General features: G+C 41.8%; 1 protein-coding gene across 3 annotated transcripts in view; it reads left to right on the top strand.

Annotated features, from left to right (window-relative positions):
• OSBPL3 (oxysterol binding protein like 3) overlaps positions 1–11,094 on the top strand; it is a 201,066-nt gene extending 189,972 nt beyond the window's left edge. For 2 of the 3 annotated variants that reach the window (XM_044292689.1, XM_044292687.1), the window contains 3 exons: positions 719–845; positions 1,469–1,591; positions 4,546–9,504. In XM_044292689.1, the coding sequence (XP_044148624.1) occupies positions 719–845; positions 1,469–1,591; positions 4,546–4,642 (347 nt within the window). In that variant the 3' untranslated portion in view covers positions 4,643–9,504. Of the gene's footprint in view, positions 1–718; positions 846–1,468; positions 1,592–4,545; positions 9,505–10,098 lie in introns of those variants that run through there. The other variant, XM_044292688.1, reaches the window with a different exon arrangement.
• Positions 11,095–12,584: the final 1,490 nt, after the last annotated feature.

Raw genomic sequence — 12,584 nt, 5'->3', positions numbered from 1 at the left:
ACCCCTACCTTGGGTATAAAGATGGCTGGTCTCCCCCTTGTTTGTACCCCCACCGTTCTGCATCATCTGATTGTTCAGTTATATGGGTGACTGCTCTCCGCACCTACTTGAAGATGACAATCTTTAATATTGAGTGCTAGTTCTCTCCTGATATTCCTCATTTGCCTGCAGTCCTTGAGGATCGATTCATGCCCTATTTTTCACCCTTTAACGAAGGGTAAAACGTAACTTTTATTCCTCATATTTTTAGAAGCTCTTAAAATGTGAGAGTGCTATTTCAAATTTTGCAGCATAGCCTTCAGTCTTATCGGTGTTTTAGTAAAATATTCTAATCTACTGCCTTTTTTAGCCAGTCTCTTGGTTGATCACTCCTGACTGTATACTCTGGTGTATTGCACGCATACACCAGATCTATATGTCAGTTTTTAACCAATGTTTCTTGCTGCCTACCTAACTGTGCTACTGCTGCTTTATACTAAAAACCAACTAAATGCTGCCTCCTGACATGTTTCGCCCAAAAAAACGGCATCCTCAGGGGAACCTGAGGATGCCGGTTTTCCAGCGAAACATGTCGGGGGGGGGGGGGGCAGCGTTTACACTATCGACACACAGGCTTTATGTAGAAGTTTGTGGGGATTGTCATACTCTGTCTATTTTATATGGGGTTTTTTTTGTTGTTGTTTTATACATAGTCACTGTTTTTTGTGTTTTGAAACAGACCCGATGCCCAAGGACCATGAGCTGTACTATGGATTTACAAAGTTTGCACTACAGTTAAATGAATTAGAGCCAAAGACAAAACCGCTGCTACCTTCAACTGACACCAGGGTCAGACCAGACCAAAGGTAAGATTTCACTTTTCATGTGATGATTTATTGCTTTCTATGAATTATATTAAAGGGGAAGCGATCCCCTCATGAGAACACCAGTCTCATAACTGAGTTATGACAACATCTATCTAGGCAGAAAGGATCTGTGTGACCTGCCGGCACTAGATTGGTGGAAGAGGTCTCACTCTAGCATCTCCCAAGGTGTGGAGATGAAATTATATATCATTTGAACCTTGCTTTGCGATAATTTGGAAAATTTAACACAGCGTGTAGTATCCAAGTTTATAAAGATGTGCATTATGACCATACGTAATTGTTTTACTTTTCACAATTACTGTACATGCCCCAAGTTCACCAGTTGCATGTAGAGGTATTGACTGTTTTAATGAATATTCAGTACCCAATGATGGTGGAGTTTGGGGAAAAGTTTTGTGATCCTTTGGGATTTATTAGCAGTCAGCATAAATATTCTGCATGTAAAACAATGTAACCTCATCCGAAAAAAATATGATTTTTATGCTAAGACGAATTTTTTATGGCACGACCAGACCTACCTGGTTGTTACAGCGACAGTTAAGTGGAATTCCCAAGGGTACGTTCATCACCATTGCTAATAATGTTTGGCTCTTTTGTGACAGATTGCTTGAAGAAGGGAATGTGGAGGGAGCAGAAGCTCAAAAACAGAGGATAGAGCAGCAGCAGAGGGAGAGGAGAAGAGTTTTGGAAGAAAACAATCTGGAGCACCAGCCTCGGTTCTTCAGGTGGGGATCTATTTGCTGCTCATTTCTTTGTAAATCCACATTAGTAATGTTTCATGAATGTGTACAATTTTTTAATTTATTTTTTTAACTATTAACGAGGATGTTTATTTTAGACATCCCAGCTATATGTCCTGTTAGGGCATTTGGATATACTAGAGGGACGTCATCTGCTTGGGATCTCCTTATATTAATTTGAGAAAGGCGCAGATGCAAAAAAGCATCTCCTCCTCTGGTGGACCTGCTCGTCCTTGCATAACATGAAGAGTCTACTGATTTCGGTGACCACTGTGTGATACCTTAACTTCAGGGGAGATGAGGACTTACTGTATACTGCCCCAGCCCATAACAGCTGTTTGTCAGGATGCCTTCTTTAATGAGAATCCGTCCCCTCTAAAATCGGTTCGAAGTAAGCATACTGCCATTTAGGGTAGGTCGCCCCAAAACATAACCATACCTTTCTTGTGAAAATCCAGTCCTCTAATCCTGAGAAATGTATTTTTTATTTTTTTTAATTCAAGTAATGTTTTCATACACCGTGGGTGGTGCCGCTCCCTTCTGTGCACTTGGCTTCCCCTGCATAATCCCTACTGGCTCTGAAATCTCAGGGGCGGTCAATAAAGCAAAAGGAGGAGGTCCGGATGACATTACTGGCAGAGGGATTGTGCACCACATAGAGCAACCTCTCCCACAGTGCACCAAAACCTTATTTGCACAAAAAATAAAAGATTCATTGCTCGGGATTAGAGGACCAGATTTTCATAAGAAACGTATGATTATATTTTGCTTACTTTGAAACTGGGGTTGGAGGTGACCGATTCCCTTTGTATAGGTTGTCCTACTTCAACAACCTGTCTGTTAGGCATAGGATAGAGGATAAGTGTAATGGGGGGTCCGACTGCTCGGGCCCTGGCCTGTCATGAAAACAGTGTCTATGTTCCCCCCGTTTGAATGGAGAGTCAGACATGTTTAAGCCCCATTCAACGCCATAGGCCTGCGGGAGATAGCAAAGTGCTTGTACTATCTACAGCAGTCCCATAGGGTACCACTGCATTCAAATGGGAAAACATTTTTGTGATTATCAGGAACCCCAATGGTGAGACCCCAGCCAATCAGACACTTATCCCCTTCCTGTGGATAGGGATTAGGTGGATACGCCGCACATTTTCTGCATCTTACAGTACCAGCAGAGTGGTGGACATTTTACAAAATCTCATCCATACTATGCAGGAAAAATCCAAAGCGGAAATTGACCTTCAGTGTGGATTTGAAATCTGCACCACGTCAATTTATGCTGCAGGTTTCCACCTTTACAAAGCATAGGGTGAAATCCACTGCAAAGTCCACAATAAATACATATAACACATGCAGATTTTGCCGTGTAATTGCAGTAAACTCTGCAGCAGAAATTTCACCCCCTGTGGCTGCTCCCTTAAAGGGGTTGTCTCATCCGAGACAATGAGGGCATATCCTTAGGTTATGCCCCTATTGTTTGATAGGTGTGGGTCCCACCTCTGCGACCCACACCTATCTCCTAAACGGAGCCCCAAAAGTTGTGGAGGGTGCACTGCACGTGTGCAGCCACCCTCCATTCATCTCTATGGGGCCACCAAAAATAGCCGAGCGCTGGCTCAGCTATTTCCTTCTGGCCCATGGAAGTGAATGGGAGCGGTGGCCGGTCATGAGCAGTGCGCTCCCATTCACTTCTATGGGGAAAGCACTTGGTGAGCGCAGAACCGGAGTCCCGCAGCCACCATGTTGGCCCACTGTTCTCGATATAGGTGCAGGTCCCAGCGCTGGGACCCGCACCTATCAGACGATGGGGGCATATCCTAGCGATATGCCCCCATTGTCTCAGATGAGACAACCTTTTTAAATAGAACTAAATTGTTCACCTCAAACATGATTCATGAACTAAATTGCAAGGTAGGCGGCTTCATCTATTAGAACTGACCTTGATATCTGTAGAATCCAGAGTTCATTTCCTAAATGTGTCCTATGAAGCGTGGTCTTTACTTGGTGCCTAGGGGGTAACAAAGGATACGTTTTCTCTGTGGCCGTTTTACTACAGGAGACTCAGTGAGAACAACTGATTTTTATTTTATTTTTTAATATGATTTCATGGGCCTATTCACATAGCATCTTTAGCTGCCAAGTTTTTGGCATGGATTCCGACGGCTTAATGCCATGACGGTGTCAAGAAGAGCCGTTTAGGCTGCTTTCACACTAGCGTTCGGGTGTCCGCTCGTGAGCTCCGTTTGAAGGGGCTCACGAGCGGACCCGAACGCAGCCGTCCAGCCCTGATGCAGTCTGAATGGAGCGGATCCGCTCAGACTGCATCAGTCTGGCGGCGTTCAGCCTCCGCTCCGCTCGCCTCCGCACGGACAGGCGGACAGCTGAACGCTGCTTGCAGCGTTCGGGTGTCCGCCTGGCCGTGCGGAGGCGTGCGGATCCGTCCAGACTTACAATGTAAGTCAATGGGGACGGATCCGTTTGAAGATGCCACAATGTGGCTCCGTCCCCCATTGACTTTACATTGAAAGTCTGGACGGATCCGTCCCAGGCTATTTTCACACTTTAGCTTTTTTTTGCTAATATAATGCAGACGGATCCGTTCTGAACGGAGCCTCCGTCTGCATTATTATGATCGGATCCGTTCAGAACGGATCCGCCCGAACGCTAGTGTGAAAGTAGCCTTACCTTCTTGGCGCAGTGTCCGGACAAACGACACTGGAAGCTGTGGTGTCTTCTCACGGTTTAGCTCCATGCTGTGTTTGAGAGTCCCAGCAGTGAGCTTCTAGCAATAAACTACATTTCTTAGGTTTTATCATAAAATGTGAGTTTTTTGCTGTTAATTAGAACATTGTATTCTGTGCGGCATCAGCTAAAATGCTTTCTTTGTCACTATTTTTCGTAAAGAATAGCAATGATTTCTTTTTGTGTGTCTCTATCCACAGAAAGTCCAGTGATGAATCATGGGTGACGAATGGCATGTACTGGCAGCTACGAAAAGATCCAGGATTTGCTAAACTAGACTGCCCCATATTGTGGTGATGACAAAACCAAGCAATTTTCTATACGACTTCTCTTTAGAATCAGGCTGGAACAGATGCACGTTTCAGTATATTTATTAAAAGATGATGCTGGAATTTCCTCTTGTAAAGCCAGTCTGTCCGTCATCCGATATCTGTCCACGTGTAGGGAATTACAGCAAATGGAATATCTTCTTATTCTTTCATGTTATAAAAAAAAAAAAAAGATTGTCTCTGCTTTGCGAGCATCATGACATTTATCTGTAAATGCCACCTCCATGGTGCAGTCCAGTATACAGCACCTGCTCTGCTGCCATTATATAGCTACACGGGCATCACATGCACCATAAAATACATTAACTACAGTGGATTGTGTTGAAGACCTGTCATCTCTCCAGACATGTCAGTTTTAGTAAATAATTGTATTCCACATGGTATGACACTTCTGCAGCTTCTATTCTTATGACTTCATGCTGTGCTATTCCTATATTATTCCCACTAGAAGTGTATTTGTGTACAATTGGGTGTTCCTGCACAGCCTGACACTGGCAGTACTGATTGGACAGTGGTAATAGCCGTTTGTATATGTATTTATAAAATCCTAGTAGGAATAGTAGAGGTGTTGCGGGACATAGTCGGGAGAAAATATGCTGCAGAATTGTTTTTACATAGGGAATGCAAGTAGTTACTAAGACCTGTCAGGAGAAGTGAGAGGCACAGTCACCATCAAATGCAGTGCAATCTGCAGGCAGCATGTTATAGACCAGGAGGAGCTGAGCAGATCGATGCCGTATATAGTTTTATAGCTCTTTCTGACTTCAGTTGTACATGAGGGAGGTGTTCATCAGTGACTGATAGCATTCTTTGTGTAAGTGTGTATATATAGATAGCTGTAGGTCACTGATGGCTGTACACAGGGGTGGCTTAAGTTCAGAAAAATCAAAGATGTAATTTTATACATTTCCGGTAAATTTAAATCCTTGCACTTTGATTTTAGTTGTACACAGGGGGAGGTGTTATCAGTGATTGATAGCATTCTCTGTGTAAGTGTATATACAGAGATAGCTGTCAGTCACTGATGGCTGTACACAGGGGGAGAGACTAAAGTTCAGAAAAATCTGAGATATAAATGTATAAATTACAAGTGTAGCTGAATCTTTTCCCACAAAACTGTATATCAATCTGCTCAGCTCCTCCTGCTCTATAACAGGCTGCCTCAGATTGCATTTCATTTTGTGTATGTCTAACCAAAGAGTTGATATTAGCCTCCATCTATTTACCAAGCCACTAAAAGGCATGGAAGTAACTTCTCCGGCATGTAACATCTGTACTTTGTCTCAGCAAATGGAATGAATCGGTCTGTAGTAATATAAACTAGGTTAAATCCGATTCTTTACTGGAGCTAACAGCTTCCTTTGCACTTAAAGCCATTAGCCACAGGAAATGATGAGCGCCCTGACATGGCGTGTTTATTGAGGAATCCATAAACCCGTTATGTCACTGACTCTTAAGCACTTTACACGAATCCAAAGTGAAGGGAAGTGAGAACGGAGGCCCGGCCGATACATTGCAATATAATATAGAGCCAGCTCCTGGAAAGGTCAGCATAAATTGGATTAATGATCAGAACTGAGCACAGATAAAATGGCCACAAATGTCTACATTTACAGGATTAATACCCCCCCCCCGGTGGTGAACTCACTAATCAATATCATTTTGTTAGGGCAGAAACAAATGTCAGCCTCCCTCTTTAGGAAGTATTACATTTTTTGGAAAACGCATTTAAATTACACGTTTTAGATGCTTTCCTCTTCTCATTACGGCTCTTATATCTAAAGCCGTCATAGACGGGGAATCTTCACAGACTCTCCCCCAACAGCCAGGGTCAGAAAACGGAGCATGCCGGAATTTAACTGGCCAAATGCAATAGTTTTTTTAAAATAAAGGGCATAGATGTGGGGGCGACACCTGCTTATCCCCAGATAGAGCTATCGTATACTTGAGGGGTCCGTCCACTACTGTGGATTTTGTCGCAAATCCATAGTGTATTTCTGCCTGGATTTATTTCCCGTAGCGTCAGAAGATTTGCTGCTGCTGTAATATGCCGTATACTTTCATCCTGCGAATCCAGATGGAAAATCATCAGCGTGTCCACCATGTGTGAACAGCCCTTTTATAGTAAAGTCGGGAAACGATGGTTTCAGCATCAGTTGGTGTGATGTATGTCTGGATATATAGCTGTGCCGCCCATGAAAGACTGGATATAGGGAGTCAACAAGGGGCAGAAAAACGGCCTGCGCTAGAATGCAACATTTAAAGGGGTTGTCATCTTGCCGATACTTAGGTGAGATGAGACACAGTTCTGACCACTTCCAGGCTGGGAAACAGCTGAGCGCTCCAATGCAGAGCGCTCTGCTGTTTCCTGGCCTCGAGATGGTCGGAACGGTGTCTCATCTCGCCTTGGTATCAGCGAGATGAGACAACCCCTTTAAGGGTGTTTTGTAGGAGCATTTTCTCTCCAGTCCATTTGCCCTCTAACTACACAATTTTTGGACCATAGCAAAATTTGAAACATCCAAAGTCGATTCGCAGTATTAGAATGTATTGGCTCTGATGAGCTGAAGTTATCGCTTCGCGAAGTCTCGCGAGACTTCGTGTAATAACTTCAGAAATTTATTTGTACTGTAAAAAAAAAACATTTCCCGAACTCTGGTTCGGTTCCAAGGTACCACTGGTACTTTCTATCAGTCCCATCTAATTCCATCTATTTCAGCCGCATTAGGATGGTATTTTTAAGAACAGGAAACAGTCTCCGGGAAATGTGTCTATTCTGCTGCGTGTGCTCGTGTCTGTCACTACCAATTTTGGGTAATTTTTACAGATTTGAAAATGCTAGCTGGGATCCAGGATGGACGGTGGATCCCCAGTTTACTTTCTCTTGCATTTTACTGATGCAGATGAAGGAAGCCCTATGACACAACCGTATCCATTTTGCAGACCGCAAATTACGGCTCTGCAGAATACGGATGCGATCCATGTGCATCTCGCAATTTTCACGGGACCCACCATAGAAAAGCATATTCTTGTCCACAAAATGGACAAGAATAGGACAGGTTCTAGAAGTTGTGGCTCAGCCAGACGGATGTGGACAGGACAGGGATAACATCTGTGTACTGTCTATTTTATTTCATTTTTTTGTGGAACCATAGAAATGAATGCGTACAAAATGCGGATTGTATATGGACCAAAAATACGGTCGTGTGCATGAGACCTTAGGGGAACTGACACTATACATTGGGGCTAATTTACTGATCCTGGCGGTGACTGATGCTGCATGATACATCTGGCGCATATTTAGATGATCTCGTCTAACTTCACACCAGCTGATAGTTGGCTTAGTATTAACTCATTCGTAACTGACCACTCCCCTTTCTGCTAAGCCACACCCACTTGTATCCAAAAAAGCCTCTCTAAGTGTGTTAAACACCTAATAAATGTACTGCAAAGTATGTACGCCTGTTTTTTTTGGCCACAAAATGTCCCCTTTTGTCTCTGCTGAAGTTTACAATTGTGAGACACCACCTAATACCATTTAATTTTAATCTAAAGTTCTGTGCTAATTAATTTATTATTGTACATTTTTTCTGATATGGAAATATGCAATGCAGTAAGTTCCTGGGGGATGGATGCAGGCAGAATGTTATAGAACTCTATAGATGTGAGAGAAACCGGTGGTTTGGATAAGGTATGGGAAAAACAGACCTTTTAAGGGCTCTTTTAAACAAGCGAGTTTTCAGTGAACGCATAGCATCCAGTATTCTGACCCATTCATTTCAATGGATCTGTGTACATGAGCATCGTCTTTCACGTATCATCTCCGCGTTAAGGAAAAATCTCAGCATGTTCTATATTGCGTGTTTTTCTTTTCACACAGCTCTAGCTCCATAGAAGTGAATGAGTTCTGTGTTAAAAACGGAAGGCATCTGGCTGTAATGCGCTCTCACTGATGGTGGCTAGCAGATATAGATTGTTGTTCCGTTTTTAACTGAAGCCCCATTCACTTCTATGGGGCCAGGGCTGCGTGAAAAACGCAGAATATAGAACATTCTCACGCAATGCAGAACTGATGCGTTAAAAAAATCGCCCGTGTACACAGACCCCTTAAAATGATTAGGTCAGGATTCAGTACGGGTGCTATGCGTTCACGTCACTCATCGCACCCGCGATAAAAAATCTGCATCTGAAATTGACCTGCAGCACAAATTTTAAATCTGCAGCATGTCCATTTATACTACAGATTTCCACAGCAGATTTTTCCAATCCAAGGAAATTCTGCAGCCAAAATTCGTAATACGCGTGCAACAGAAATTCCGCTGTAGGAAATAAACCCCTTGTGGCCGTAGCCTAAAGGAACACTAAACCTAGATATGAATGATAAACGTAAACGAGAAATCGAGTTGTCCTCAGTGTCTGTCATTCTGCAGCATTTTCTGCAAGATCCTGAAAAAAAGATCTATTCTACTGGAGACAGGGTACACCGAGGGGCTGCTGCGCCAGCCGGTCAGGACTGTGAGAATGAAAATGGGTAACATGGTGGAACGCTTGTGTTGGGATATTATATATATATATATATATATATATATATATATATATATATATATATATATATATATATTTTTTTTTTTTTTTGTGTGTGCATTTTCTGTGTTAATGTTAACGCTGACCAAACATATGGAACCTGTCACCATAAAATGCAGTGCATTCTGCAGCATGTAACGGAGCAGAAGAAGCTGAACGGATTTACATATTGTTTCATGGTAAAATGTTCATTAAAACTTTATTTATTAAAATCTCTGCTCCTTCTGAGTTTGTCATGTGGATAGTCTTGCCAGTAACAAATATATATATATATATATATATATATATATATATATATATATACATATATACACACACACACATATATATATATATATATATATATATATATATATATATATATATACATACATACACACACACACATACATATGTACATACATACATACACACACACACACACACACACACACACACACACACACACACACACACACACACACTGATCAGACTGCCCACTCGGCTGCTCAGAAAGAGCAGAGGTTCCAATGAATACATTACAAGTCTTGCTGAATCATTTCCCATGAACTATAAATCTGTTCAGCTCCTCCTGCTCTACAACATGCTGCCTGCAGGTGGCACTGCATTTCATGGTGAATGTGACTGCAGTAAAACCCAATCACCAGGAGGTAATACTTCTTTTGACCCCTTAGATTGAAGGGCTGATTGAGCAATCTGTGTCTTTAGAGCTGGCACTCTATCTGACATGAATATTACATTACAAAACTACAATTGATCAAATGATAATCAATAGCGAAAAACATATCACTTATTGAATACATTTTTTTTTTACTATTGAGAACATTTTTTCTTTTTCAGAGTGTTGTATATTACTATTCATGAAGGTTCCCTTACCTCGATAGTTTTGTTACTTTACTGCATCACTATGAATATTTGTTTAGAAAAATGTGTATAGAGGCAGCATCCTTTTAAACCCCGAAGACGAGGACGATTAGATGGTGAAGTGGTTTCTGGAGGTGGTGGAATAATGACCAGATGTCTTGCTCCTTTTTATTTTTGGCCTATTAAATATTCTGTTAGTCACTTACTTTTTATATGTACGTTTCGGTCAAGGATTAAGGTAATACTGTTCCTTATTATACCAATGTCACTTTTGCCTTCAATTATGTAAATAATGTAAAATTACGCTGCTTCTAAATGTAATCTGACCAGTTGTAACTTTGAACTGGTAGAAATTGTCACAGTCATATATACCCAGTTTTTTCTGTTTTATTAGTTGAAGCCTGCAGATGGTGTTTTTTTTTATCTTGAATTGAATGTATCAGATAATATATTTTTAAATAACTGTGACATAAGAAGCTATTACTACGTCTTCCATGAATAAAAAATAGCCTTAGTTCTGTTGTACAAATTGACACATATACAGTACAGTGGTCCCTCAAGTTACAATGGTCATCCTGGAACCAATTAATATTGTATGTTGAAACCATTGTAACTTGAGAAAATTCCACCCAAGATTAAAGAAAATGATGATTTAAGATAAATAAGCAGCTAACACAGATAAAACGAGTCCTTGCGTATAAGTCAGGAATAGCTGCTAACTAGCAACTTTACAGATATATTACCAGAGAAGTAGTTGGATCTGAGACATTGTATGTTGAGTCTAGTTTCAATTTATGATGGGTCTGAAAAGACCATTGTATGTTGAAAATATTGTATCCTGAGGCCATTGTATTTTGAGGGATCACTTCACGTATAAACCTAATATTTAATCAGATAAGCTGCTATAACAAAGTTTAATTGTAGATTTGTGAGTACGGCATGACTGTTCTGTATGATGATGTAAATAAAACTTATTTCACAGTACGCACAGATGTTTGAGTGTATTTTCCTGTCTTCAGAGGTGGACCGATATGCTCTGTAGTTTCCTTTCCCTCTCCTCTGCACTTGTGTAGTGTAGGTTAAATGGTCCAGACACCTCTCATAAATTCATAGAAATATATAGCTATACCTCTATGGACAGTGGAAAAGGAGATGGGGGGCATTACTTACCATATAGATTTCTAGGGCTCTATATAAGGGACTATTTTCTATGCCGAGGAGGAAGGGGCTAACAAGACCTGGCTGCAGTGCACCCTGCGACATGCAGGTGCTTGCTTCTCTAGTGACAGGTTGCTACTCAGGAAAGACAGAAGCCATCCAGATAATGGGGGTCATCTGTAATTGTCCCTAAACCAGGAAACGAGTAAAGAATGTCACAAACTACTGGTCTGCTCTGGCCACTTTCCAAAAAGAGGGTGTGGTATAGACAAGGCCATCAGCCTCAGCAAATTTATCGCCTTTTACGCCAATTTCTGGCATAAATGATGACTGAGGAGAATGCAAATCTATAAATAAATAAAAAATTCCAGGAAAATGAACAGTTGAAATGCAGGGTGTCAAAGTAAACTCCCCAGTAAAAGTGTTATAAGGGAAAATAATACAATCTACCCAGCACCTAACCCAAACCCGAACTTCTGTGAAGAAGTTCGGGTTTGGGTACCAAACATACCGATTTTTCTCACGCGAGTGCAAAACGCATTACAATGTTCCCGCGACGCACCCGCACCTTTTCCCGCAGCGCCCGTGTGAAAGAGGCCAAACTGTAGCAACCAGTGTCAGGCAGCTGCTGCCAAGACCAATAAGATAATGGAGTTTATCAAAGGGGGCCTAGATGCCCGTGATGAGCACATAGTCCTACCACTTTACAAATCGCTAGTCAGACCACACATGGAGTACTGTGTACAGTTCTGGGCTCCTGTAAACAAGGCAGCAGAGCTGGAGACTGTTCAGAGGAGGGCAACTGGAATGGGGCAACTACAGTACCCTGAAAGATTATCAAAATGAGGGTTATTCGCGTTAGAAAAAAGATGACTATGGGGCAATCTAATAACTATGTATAAATATATCAGGGGACAGTACAGAGATCTCTCCCATCATCTATTTATCCCCAGGACTGTGACTAGGGACATCCTCTGCGTCTGGAGGAAAGAAGGTTTGTACACAAACATAGAAGAGGATTCTTTACGGTAAGAGCAGTGAGACTATGGAACACTCTGCCTGAGGAGGTGGTGATGGTGAGTACAATAAAGGAATTCAAGGCCCCCTGCACACGATCAGGATTGCGTGCGGATTTTGCGCGCGGATTTGCGTGCGGAAAATCTGCACCGTAGGTCATGTACATTGTATTCTATGAGAATTTGAAATTCTCAATGCACACGAATCAGATTTTTTCCGTGCGGATTTTGACCTGCGGTGCGGATTTTAAAATCCGCGACATGTCAATTAATTTTTTTTTTCCTAAC

This window comes from Bufo gargarizans, chromosome 5 (genome assembly GCF_014858855.1).
Source record: "Bufo gargarizans isolate SCDJY-AF-19 chromosome 5, ASM1485885v1, whole genome shotgun sequence".
Lineage (NCBI taxonomy): Eukaryota > Metazoa > Chordata > Amphibia > Anura > Bufonidae > Bufo > Bufo gargarizans.
The sequence above is the reverse complement of the archived record's forward strand: the minus strand, read 5'-3'. Positions and strand labels throughout refer to the sequence as shown.